We start from the raw sequence: 12375 nt of genomic DNA, 5'->3' as shown, positions 1-12375 counted from the left end.
GGCATCATGTCCTCATGACCGGGTCGGTCAGGTCAGGGAAAATAACCCGGATGACGTCATCAGGGTTAGATTGAGCTCTAGAGAGTGGGGAATGTGCACTATGGATACACACACACTGCTGTTGAGTTGCATTATGGGATTTGTAGGAATTAGGTATTCTGAAGCTTGACTCTCACAGCCCCATGGCACATTGTGAAGATTTGTGCAGGTTCCTCATTATCTATGTGTGTGTGTGTGTGTGTGTGTGTGTGTGTGTGTGTGTGTGTGTGTGTGTGTGTGTGTGTGTGTGTGTGTGTGTGTGTGTGTGTGTGTGTGTGTGTGTGTGTGTGTGTGTGTCCCTCTTTCATATAATAAATGGTGCCATCTTCTGGAAATACCATGCAACTTTGTTTACAACCCCCTCGACTGAAAAATGTGTTCTGCTTCTTGTTACTGGACTGGTGCTGCTGCAGCTTCATGTGCAGGATGATGGATGTGAATAGTTTCACATCCATCTGCTGGATTGTCTGAGTTTTATTAAAATATGGCTTCTTCTAAGACATCTTCATCTGAGCAGAGACTATAGTTTGGAGCCAATCACAGAGGGTAATTGTGCAATGTGGGAATCTAAAACCTCCAGCACACACACACACATAAACACACCGTAGATGTTTTGTGTGAGAAGGTTCAACTTTGAAAATAAAAAACATTTTCAAATTCATAGATTCAGAATGTTTTGGTGAGGACAAAGGAGCAGAACTTTTAATTGTATAAAACTTCTTTTCTGAAATACAAGACGGTTAAAGAAAAGGCCTGAGGGGAACCATTAAGCACTCGGTGACACAAAGTTGTGTAAAACTGCTGATTTAGAATCAGTGATGTTGTTCAGGAACAGGTTGTTTAGAGGAGGAGCTCTGTCTCTGTCCTGAGCGCAGCCTGGTGTCCTGCAGAGCCTCAGACCAGGTGCAGCGTGGGACAGCTGTGGCGCCGGCTCCCCGGGGCCTCAGGGAGAAGTCTGCTGCTGCTTCTCGACTTTTGGCCACAGAAACCTGGCAGAGCCTCGGGGTGCCTAAAATTAAATCAGAGGAATCGCAGTGGGGAGTGAGACGGAAATAGAAGTCTAGTTCCAGCATTTTGTCCTCATTTTCTTACTTTTTTAATTCTTTTTTTTTTTTTTTTTTTTTAATCTGGGGCGGAGTTTTGCTGAGTGTGCTCGTCTTTATCTGGCTGCTCAACACTCGTGTAATTACAAACACTCACACGCAGGAGCTGCGTCGTCCAAACCTCCTGTTCCAACCGCCGGCCGCTGCACTGACTGAGGCTTAAGTGCTTTAATCAAAGGAACAGTAATGGTCCTTGTTGAGGCAGGAGGGGCTGGGGGGCTGGGGGGGGGGGGGGGGGGGGGGGGGGGGGGGGGCTTTACTTACTCACTGTCTCTGCTCTTACTTTTCTACCGCTCTCAGCTACATTTCTGTAGACAACACTTCCCTTCCTCATCACTCTCATTTACTTTCCTTCCTCTGCCGCCATTACATCATCATCCATTTTCCTGTAAAGATAATAAAATCAGTATCTACAGTGTATTAGCACAGAGCCCCTCCAGCCCCCCCCCCCCCAACCCTGAGAGATACACCACACACAGACCACAGGGGATAATTAAGGCTTTAATGACCACTCGTTTGTCTGTGGGCCATTAGGACGATGTGTGTGTGTGTTTCTGTGACAGTACCGTTGCTCTTTTCCACCAGCTGATGTGTAGACCAGATCCTCTTCACTCTTCTCCTGAATCTGAGCCGTCAAAGTGACCTGGAAAAACACACACACACACACACACACACACACACACACACACACACACACACACACACACACACAGACTCCATCAGCAAATCCATTCTCACACGACAGCAGCTTTTTTATACAGTCTATGGACAGCAGTTGCACTAATTATTTCCTGTCCTTTCTTCTTCACACACACACACACACACACATTTGTATGGCTATATTTGTGAGGACACCAAGGGGGGAGTTGTGAGTTCTACAAGTGTAAAGCTGCAGTTCCCCAGTAGCCTCTGGGGGCTGGGACCAGAAGTGAGCAACTCTCCATTGAGCCCCATGTTAAAATACTCACTTTACAGCTTAAAAAAAAACATATTTACAGCCTGGTATATTTTATTTTTTTGGTCTCTACCGATAGTTTCCACCTCCGTGAACACTGTGGGGGGGGTGAATTTTTTTGTACCACAACCGTTTTAGTATTGTTTAGCCTTAAAATTCCTACATAAATGTGGGGGTGGTTACATTGAGTGACAGGTTCGCAGACAGTTACCGGCCATTAAAGCAGAAGTAAGCGGAATATTTGTGTATAAGTGTGTAAGTCTTAAATAGTTCTATCTTCCGACAGCAATCACTTCTATAGAGTGTTTGGTCTGAAACACGGGTCTGTCAGTCACTCTGCTCTGCTGTAAGCCGAGGAGAAAACTTTCCTTGTATCCTACAACCTTTATCCAATGAGGAGAGAGAACGGCATAAAGGGCGGTCCTCTCTGTGTGTGCAGCCAAGGGATGCGCCTGAATGTGGTGACGTAGGGACGAGGGCGAGGACTGCTAACTCCATCTGCTGACAAGAAGTTAGCCAAAACCACCGGATCGCTTACTTCTGCTTTAATTGGTTGCTTCGAGTTCAGTGGGCGGGTTCTCAGCCGGCAAACCGCCGCACCTCTCCTAATATGGAAAGTAGACTCCCACTAAAATCCAAGATGGCGCAGTTCAAATGCCTGTAGTAGGATCACAAAACAAACAGACTCCCCCACACCAATGGGTGACGTCATGGGTGCTACGTCCATTCTTTTTACAGTCTATGGAGGACACTCATTGACATAGTGTTTTCCCTAACCTCTTACCCTAACCTTAACCATCCAAAACAAATGCCTAACCTTAACCATTACTCTTAACCTAACTTAAACCTAATTATAATAACCTAGTTATTATAAAGTCTTAACTCTTGGAAGGGGTCTGAGAAAGTGAGGACCGGCCAAAATGTCCTCACATTCCCAAAAGGTCCTCACTCTGATGCTTTAAACTCAAACTGGTCCTCACATGTATAGCTGTACAAGTACACACACACACACACACACACACACACACACACACACACTGTATCTACCTTAGGATAGCACTGGCACAGGCTCCACACAGTCCCAACACACACCATGCTGACACCCAGAACGCACATGGTTGCGTAAATGTGCGGTCGCTCCTGAGTCATGATGAAGAGGCCGAGCGCTGCCACACACAGGCCGGCTGCTATCAGCCCGTACCGATACGGCTTCCCCTCCACCATGGCTACAACCGCTGCTGGCTGGCTGACCCAGCTCTTACTTGTGTAAAAACAAAAAAAAATGATTTGGGTGGGTTGTTCGTGTGTCAGGGGTTTGAAGGTGAGGGTGGAGAAAAGTCAGTCAGGGTTCCACTCTGCTGCTTATTACAGCCTGCAGACAGCCTGGTTAGGTCAGGTATAAAATTGCAGGTGTGTGTGTTCCTGGTAGGTCACCTTGCCTTGAGCTGCTGGCAACAAAAAAAAAGGAGACTGGCAACTCAGCTTCTGAACAGCGCTGAGTTGAGAGTGTTTATGTTTGCTCGGTTTGGACTTGATTTTAAAGAGTCAGGCATTTCCCTTCCCCGCCTTTCTGGGGCTTCCCTCTTTTAAATAAACAATCTATTATTTCTAAGAGCAATAACTCCCACAGAGAGCTCTGTAGCTATTTATTTTTAACTCAAGTTTATAGGAACATCACAACACAGAACCAACAGTGGACATTCTGCAAACACTGGGATACAAAGCTGAAAGAGGAATAATAACACTGTGCTGTCGACATTCTGCCGTCATTGGTTAAGGCACTTTGCGTTTGGAGTCAGCTGTCAATGATTGTTGTGCAAAGTTATGGGGAAAGTGTGCAGATGCAAGGAGGAGCCTGGGAGAGAGTTCCTATGGCGTCTGGAGGAGAGCGCTGTGCAGCCACAGTAGTAGGTCACATTCATTCAAGCAGGCCAATAAAATATCCTCATTCAGTGTCGACAGGAGGCTCGCAGCCAATCTGTCGACAGGATTGTCTTAAGTTTGTTACCGCTGAGCTCCAGAAAAGGCCATTAAGTGTAGAGAACAGGAGCTGTCCATTTCCTTTTTCAAAAATCAGTCACAACCGGGGCTCAGTCTGCGAGTCCATCACCGGCTGCAGCCTCTTCCTGCTCCTTGGTTGTTGTGTTGGGGATCAGGGCGACTGAGCGGTACCCCCCACCCACACCCACAACCCCCTGCTCGCCGATAGCACCGACCGTCTGTTGAGGGGTCCTCTGTGAGAAACAAGGCACCGACACAAAGTAGTGAAGAAGACGTGGTCCGCCGGAGACTACAGCTGCTCACTGTGCTCCTGGCTTTTCATCACCGTGTCGTAGGATGGAGGCGGCTCCATGGTCCAGGGCGGCGGCGTGGACGGGAGGGACGGCTCAGGCTCCGGCCTCTGGCTGACCGAGTCTGCCGACATCTCCCGACGGATTCGGTCCAACCTCCTGCAGAGAGAGACCAAGAGGAGTGTGTAGTTGAGTTTAGTTAACACCTGTCAACACTTCAACACCCTTCAAGAATGTATTTGATCCCCTGCTGAGTTTTGCCCTTATTTCACTTGATCAAATGAAAATTAATTATTACTTATTTCTGGATTTTTTTTGTAGGGCCCACAAAACCCCCCAGGAGACTGATTTTTTTTTGTGACTAAATTCCTCTTATACACAGTCAATCAAAAAAAGTGGCGATGAAAAGTCAGGGGGTGGGGGCCCACTTCAGTATTTCAGGGGGCCCAGAATTCCTAGCAACGGCCCTGACAGTAATATTCTGTCTCTCTCTGTTAAAATAAACTTACTATAAAAACTATAGACCGACCATTTCTTTGTGAGGGAGCAAACTTACAAAATCAGCAGGGGATCAAATACTTATTCTCCCCCCACTGTATAATTCAACATATTTCAACGATAACACTTACACTTCAACATCTTTTCGAGATAACACACACACACTTCAACACCTCTCAGTAACGACACCTACACATCAACACTTCAGATAACGATCATTTTTGCTCTCTGACTTTTTTTCAAACACACTGACAGTTTTTTTTTATGTTTGAACCTTTTAGTGATAACACTCTAACGTACACATCAACTCCTTTTAGTTCTAATGGCATGTCTCCTTTCAGGAATTTCTGCCCAGACAGTTTCTTTCAGTGATTTTAATTCAGTTAACAGACTAATAGTTTCATGCTTGCCCCTGAATCCATAATTACCTTTTAGAGATGACACTTTATGTTACACCTCAGCTCCTTTCAGCAATACTTCAACTGATTTTCAGTCTCTCCGTGACTAAAACACCAGTTCCTTTCAGTGCCTACATGTGAAGTAATCCTCCGTTTCTCGACTGCACTGTATCTTACACTTGAACTCCTTTCACTAAACATCAGCTGATTGTTAACTCCTACAGTATATACAGTTTAATTACACATCAGCTTCTTTTCATGCTTACTAATGCTTTAAATCTGGGTGGTGGTTACGGTACATAGGAGGAGGGTTAGCTACACTCTGGGAAGGTCATCAGTCTATTTCAGGGCCGTCATGATTTCAGTTCAGTGATTTAAAAAAAAAAAAACCAGAGCAAGTGTAGAGTCCAAGTGTAATAAATGTAGTGGCACTTGTTGCTGGGCACTACATGTGTCCTGTTTATTGTCAGTGAACCAAGAAAAATAGTAATATAAAAATGATGATACATGTTTATGAGACGTAATAGTCCAAATACAGAAATAATAACTATATTTCTTTGATCTATCTGACACATAACTTCATCTTACTTCAGAGCTTTCTCATTTTTCTTCTATCCTTCCTGTATTTCTAAAGTCCTCACTCCTTCACCGTCAGAGAATGTGTTCTCCCGTTTGCAAAAATATTTTTTTCATCGCTCTGATTCCCAAAACAAACACTGAAGCTGTCTGAGTCTCAGATTGAACAGATCAGGTTTGGTAGTGAGATCAGGTTGAGAAATACTGATCGTTCTTTGTGCGCTCAGTGTGTGTGGAGGTAGGAAAAGCCTTGATGATGGAAACAGTGCTGCTGGCATCTCCAGCACGGGGCTGGACAATGAGCAGAGCACGTCTTGTTTAAATTCACATGCAGGCTATCGTAGATTGCCTCAGACAATACCGAGGAGAGGGGGTGAGAGTGTGTCAGCCACATGCATGTGTGTCAGCTGTTTTCTCCATGACCTACTTCTGTAATCAATCCATAATCAGAAAATCTGTTATTCTCCCTTTTCGAGTGTCACAGCGGTTTTTTTCAAGCTGCTCAGACGCACTCCGCCGCTCTGTGCCAAACTTTGCACCAGAACTAATAAATGATGATGTGTCCAAGACATCGGTTCAACAACAGCAGCTCATCTCTCTGGATGGCGTGCTCTGGCATTTGTCTGTATTCATGTTTATTTAACGTGAACAACAGAAGGGAAGCCTGAACAATTATTGTTTTTTTTTAATGTTTAAAAGTAGGCAGGGTTGTTTTCCCAACTATAACAAAGGGGGTTTTCTGAGTCTATTGTCCTCTGTGCCGGAGTTTTCCAACCTTTTTTCATGCCTCGGGATAAATTCTAATAACTCTATTATATATCTTGTTCTGTCATCAGATCAAAACTTGATTTTTTCCAAACACCTGTAACCACTAATGTCATTACAACTGATTGTACATTAGTTGTGCACTGTTTAGTACCAATAACCAGCGAATGTGTTAGCATGCTGACACACAAAACAAAGTTAAGCATTAGGTTAAGTTACACAAACAATCAGCATCTTATAATGTTTGTTTGTCATTGTAGGCACACTTAGAATTTAGCTCAAAGCAGACATAGCTCTGGACTCCTCAGGGAATTACGTTTCCACATGTTGATTTGAAAACTTACTTGCAATGTGAAAGTCTGAAGTATTTCATAAGACTGGTGTCAAAAAGTTAAAATGAAAATAAAATAGTGCAGCAGAAGAATAACTTTGACATCCTGTTATTTCTGCCTCACTTACCCTGTGACATCACCCCAGAACCACTGCTCCAACACTTCTCAGTGAACACTAGTATTACTAACTACTGAACAACTGTAACATCGCCTATCTTTGTCATGTTAAACAGTGCAGGTGTTCCTGACCTTTGTATGGCCAGGGCCTGCTGGGGGCTGAAGCGCGTGCCGGTGCGGGGGTGCAGCAGGAAGTGTCCGGGCACCGCCACCTGGAGATTCTTCATGGCCATGCAGAGTCCGATGACCAGCAGGGCTATGCCAGCCAGACCCAGGAACACCCCCACCACAACCAGCGGGGAAGACTGAGAGGGGATGCCCAGGCACATGACCATGACCCCCCCGACGGTCACCAGCAGAATGCCCAGACAGAGCAGCAGCCCTTTGGGGGGCGGCATCCTCCAGCTACAGTTCACCTCCAGCTCAGCAACGGTCAGTCTGCAGGAGAGAGACAACACATACAGCATCCATGGGTGCAGATCCCGGGGGGAAAAATACCCCAAATTATTCAAAATTTAACAAATGTATTTTCAGACTTAAAGCAGAGGTAAGCGGAATATTTGTGTTAATATAAGTCTTAAATAGTTCTATCTTCCAACAGCAATCACTTCTATAGAGTGTTTGGTCTGAAACACGGGTCTGTCAGTCACTCTGCTCTGCTGTAAGCCGAGGAGAAAACTTTCCTTGTATCCTACAACCTTTATCCAATGAGGAGAGAGAACGGCATAAAGGGGCGGTCCTCTCTGTGTGTGCAGCCAAGGGATGCGCGTGAATGTGGTGACGTAGGGACGAGGGCGGGGACTGCTAACTCCATCTGCTGATAGGAAGTTAGCCAAAACCACCGGATCGCTTACTTCTGCTTTAACATTCTTCACATTTTAGATTCACATCTAAAAAGAAATTATTGAAATGGTGGAACATAAGGTTTGACAAATATATTTCTGACTCCACATCCCATCTCTGGTCTCCGACACTACGATGCAAATGAACGGGTAGTTTCTTACACAGACACTGATGATATCAGCAGGCTTTTAAAAAAACAACCTCCTCAATCTTAGGGCTTCCTCTTTTGATATTCATCCATATCAATTAATCATGTATAAAGTAGTTTCATACACTGGGAGAAAAGGAAGATGGTGAGATGAATTGGGGATCTGGGAGTGTCAGAGGGAGAAGAAAGATAAGAACATGAGTAGATATTACATACCTGAGACCCTTAAAATTATAATTTACTAATATAACAGCGGTGATACGTGCTGTTGGCTGTTTAGGACAGATAAACAAGGAAATTAAGCACAATAAATGATTCCCTGTGCATATGGTGAGCCTCTACCAAGTTGTGATTTATGGCAGCATGGTATGAGTTGCATACGGGCAAAAAATAAATAAAAAATCACTTTTGTGCCTCCCCCCAATCCTGACATCGGATCAGCACCCTGACAGCATCCAACACTTCTAGTGTGTGTGTGTGTGTGTGTGTGTGTGTGTGTGTGTGTGTGTGTGTGTGTGTGTGTGTGTGTGTGTGTGTGTAAGCAGGCGATAGGAAGAGGAAGAGCACAGGCCACAAGCAGAATGTAAAGTGACTTCTGAGGAAACAACATGCAAACACTACATGCAAATCTGTTTGTGCGCGCGCGCGTGTGTGCGTCCCTATGCGCGACACCAATAAATATCGATCCTCTCTCATACCTGATAGGAAGTGGCGGTGAGGAGCTGCTCCGCGGATGAGTGTGCTGAAAGCTTTAACCATCTCTGCTCTCCTTCTCCTTCTCATCAACTTCTCTGTCTCTCCTCATGATGCCCGTGTGTGTCAGCCAGCGGAGCTCCTTTTAGGAAAACTCCGGGAAACACAAGTCTCCGCTTCGGCTCCGCGTATCCTGCGACTCCGCCGCGCCTCTCTCATGATCCGCCGCTCTCCCTCCCCGAGGGAAGAGCATATCCGGTTATTTTGGAGTGACCGTGGTACCAGAAAAAAAAAAAAAAATCAGCAGGAGAGGAGTTGATGTCGCATGTGGGCCGGGCACTGTTGGGTTTTCATGTGGCCATGCACAGCGGGAGCAGCGGTGGATCTGTGCGATGTGAGGAAGTGTTGTTTTTCTTTTCTTTCTTTTTTTTTCATGGGGAAGGTTTTCAGTGACGAGGAATGGAGGGCAGGGCGGGCGCACGGTCTGAACACTGTCACTTAGCCTCTGTTTGGCCAAGATGTTTGGACAAGAGCAGATTCATAGTCCCGCTCACACACGGACCGATAAGCTCTGAAAAAGCTGCAGTTTGCCTGAGGCTGCTGAGCCCTGCTGGGGGTGGAGCGCTCCTCACTGGCCTACATTCTGGGGAGGAGGGGGCTGTGAGAGGAAATGACTGAATATTACTCTATTGATTATAAAGTGGAGAGGCGGATCTACAAAGTCTTCATAAATCTTAATTGGGCAGCTAATGATCTCTCCATTTCTGATTCAGTCTGACTATAACTTGTTGCCCTCACTGATGAATTCATCCCTTGAATATGCTCTAAAAGGTTTCCTGTGTGCCCTTTTATTATAAATCAGGTATAAAACATATTATAAATCAGATATTCAGATATGGCTATCAAATATTATAAATCAGGTATAAGTTCTATATTGATACTGTAAAAGTATTCTAACCTTAGTCCACAGAGAAATGCCTAAAACCAGTTTCTGTGACTATGTGATGTCACAACTAAGCAGTTTTTGCCATACTCTTAGCCCCACCCACTGGCACACATGTTGCAGATTTGGGCCTTGTCCACAAGGAAACTGAGCTTTTTCTTGTTCATTTTGAAAAAAATAACTGTAAACAGCATTGTTCCAAGAAATATCTGCGTACACTTCATCTTATGTCAGTGTGTGTGGAGCATGTGTGGCCTATAACGCTGCCACATGTAGCCTACATGTGTACCCTACATGTCTTCGTTATGTTACGTATAGTGATGTGGCAGTGGCTCATATTACAGGTTAGAGCAGTGGGGGGTATGACATCATCGTTTCACAAATTATCTGTTTTGGGTGTCTACACAAAAACGCTGGGGCAGCATTTTCTGATTTTCCCACTCTGAGACCCATTTCCAAAAAACACCGCTTCGACCTCCCAGAACGCTGTTGCTGTTTGGACGAAACGCCGAAACAATTAAAAAAAACTCATCGGTGTGGACGGGCTCTTGGTCAGTGTTTTACCTGAAATCTGCTGTTGTTTTCCTTGATTATCTGAAAAGCAGTCAGCCAATCACAAGAGAGTCTCAGAGCCTCCTCTCTTCTGATTGGCTGACACCAACTTGTGGTTATTATTTCAGAGAAAAACCCAAGAGAGGAGATGGAAAACTACCCTCAGATGGTTTTTTTTTATTCTTCAAACCACAAATAGGCCTTTATCCTCTAATGGAACAATATGGGCACAATTGAACAATTCTCCGAGTCACACAGAGAGCATGTGCCATCCATGGTTTTAGTTTAAAGCAGAAGTAAGTGGAATGTTTGTGTTAATATAAGTCTTAAATAGTTCTATCTTCCGACAGCAATCACTTATATAGAGTGTTTGGTCTGAAGCACGGGTCTGTCAGTCACTCTGCTCTGCTGTAAGCCGAGGAGAAAACTTTCCTTGCATCCTACAACCTTTATCCAATGAGGAGAGAGAACGGCATAAAGGGGCGGTCCTCTCTGTGTGTGCAGCCAAGGGATGCGCGTGAATGTGGTGACATAGGGACGAGGGCGGGGACTGCTAACTCCATCGGCTGACAAGAAGTTAGCCAAAACCACCGGATCGCTTACTTCTGCTTTAATTGTTTTTTTTTTTGTTTTTTTTTACTAAAATATATCGATCATGGCTCAATCTTCAATTTCAGGTTTCTCATCCTCTGTGTGTGTGAAACAGATGGACAACACATTCATGTGTTTCTGCCCCCAAAACACAACATTATAGCCACTTCTGCTTTCATTCATCAGAAACATGTAATCAAACATTATGACATGGAAACACTGGAATATGTGGGAATGAGAGTGTGAGGATCAACAAGCAAATGGGGATTGTGATTTAAATTAAAGCAGAAGTAAGCGATCCGGTTGTTTTGGCTAACTTCCTGTCAGCCGATGGAGTTAGCAGTCCCCGCCCTCGTCACCACATTCACGCGCATCCCTTGGCTGCACACACAGAGAGGACTGCCCCTTTATGCCGTTCTCTCTCCTCATTGGATTAAAGGTTGTAGGATACAAGGAAAGTTTTCTCCTCGGCTTACAGCAGAGCAGAGTGACTGACAGACCCGTGTTTCAGACCAAACACTCTGTATAAGTGATTGCTGTCGTTAGATATAACTATTTAAGACTTATATTAACACAAACGTTCCACTTACTTCTGCTTTAAATTGTGTTAGTGTGTGAGCTGCAAAGTGTGGTCTCAACATTGGAAACAGAAGTTGTGAAAACAAGCTCATATTTTCCGTCTGTTCTGGAGCTTTAATCATATCACATGATTTTCATCAGCAATAGGAATCAGAAAAAAAAAGATAGAATACGTTTCCATAACTGGGCATACTTCAGGTGCTGATGAATATCATGTGACACGCTCAAAAGCACCAGAACAGTTTCTAAAGTGAGCTCAGTCTGAGTGGCCTACTGAAACCAAGACACAGTTTTTTTATGGCTGTACTATTCTCTCAGATGGAAATATTCAAAAATGATTTATGCACCATTTGTATCTACTTTTTCCAAAAAATCAGTTCATTTCAGTAAATCTTGGCAGCTTTTCTAATACACCAATAGATTTAAGGATTGAATCACATACACATGCAGCCGAAGGTGGTGAAGATATACTGTATTAACCTAGTGCAGATTTGCAACAATCCTTTGCTGATTAATGAGACAACAAAGTGCCTGATGGTGTGTCCTTCATCACTGTTTTATTAAATAAAGGTAAATATACATATACTCACAGGGATCGCAAATGAGTTGCCTTTGTCAGGAAGAAAGTGTATCAGTCATAGGAGCATGCATATTTAGACGTATCAAGGTGAATTGTTGGGGATTATTATTCCTATCAGCTCCTCTGTGTGTGTTTGTGTGTGGGCGTGTCTGTGTGCACACAGCTCCATCTCAGGCATGGCAGTCAGTCGAGTCGTCCTTGTGCTGTCAAACATCACAACCGTGTATTTGTGGTCATCAGTTCAGATAGTGCAGCATCTTATTTTAGACATCATGAAGGCTACACATTCAATAACAGGATCTCTGCAGGTTGATTTACTGTATATATTGCATTGACATGTATGGACACCATCAGGCATCTGCAAGGGAAGAA

At 44.4% G+C, this 12375-nt stretch overlaps 1 protein-coding gene across 1 annotated transcript; it reads right to left on the bottom strand.

Moving 5' to 3' along the window:
• Positions 1–3930: 3930 nt before the first annotated feature.
• LOC310984624 (uncharacterized protein) lies at positions 3931–8956 on the bottom strand. The gene is made up of 3 exons (XM_083969876.1): positions 8764–8956; positions 7207–7512; positions 3931–4547 (listed from the first exon to the last, which is right to left on the bottom strand). The coding sequence occupies exons 2-3, from the start codon at positions 7470–7472 to the stop codon at positions 4388–4390; spliced, it is 426 nt and encodes a 141-aa protein (XP_083826002.1). The 5' UTR covers positions 7473–7512; positions 8764–8956; the 3' UTR covers positions 3931–4387.
• Between the last annotated feature and the right edge of the window lie 3419 nt (positions 8957–12375).

The sequence above is a fragment of the Trachurus trachurus genome, assembly GCF_905171665.1.
Source record: "Trachurus trachurus genome assembly, chromosome: 4".
NCBI classification, from domain to species: domain Eukaryota; kingdom Metazoa; phylum Chordata; class Actinopteri; order Carangiformes; family Carangidae; genus Trachurus; species Trachurus trachurus.
This window is presented reverse-complemented; position numbering and strand designations above follow the sequence as displayed.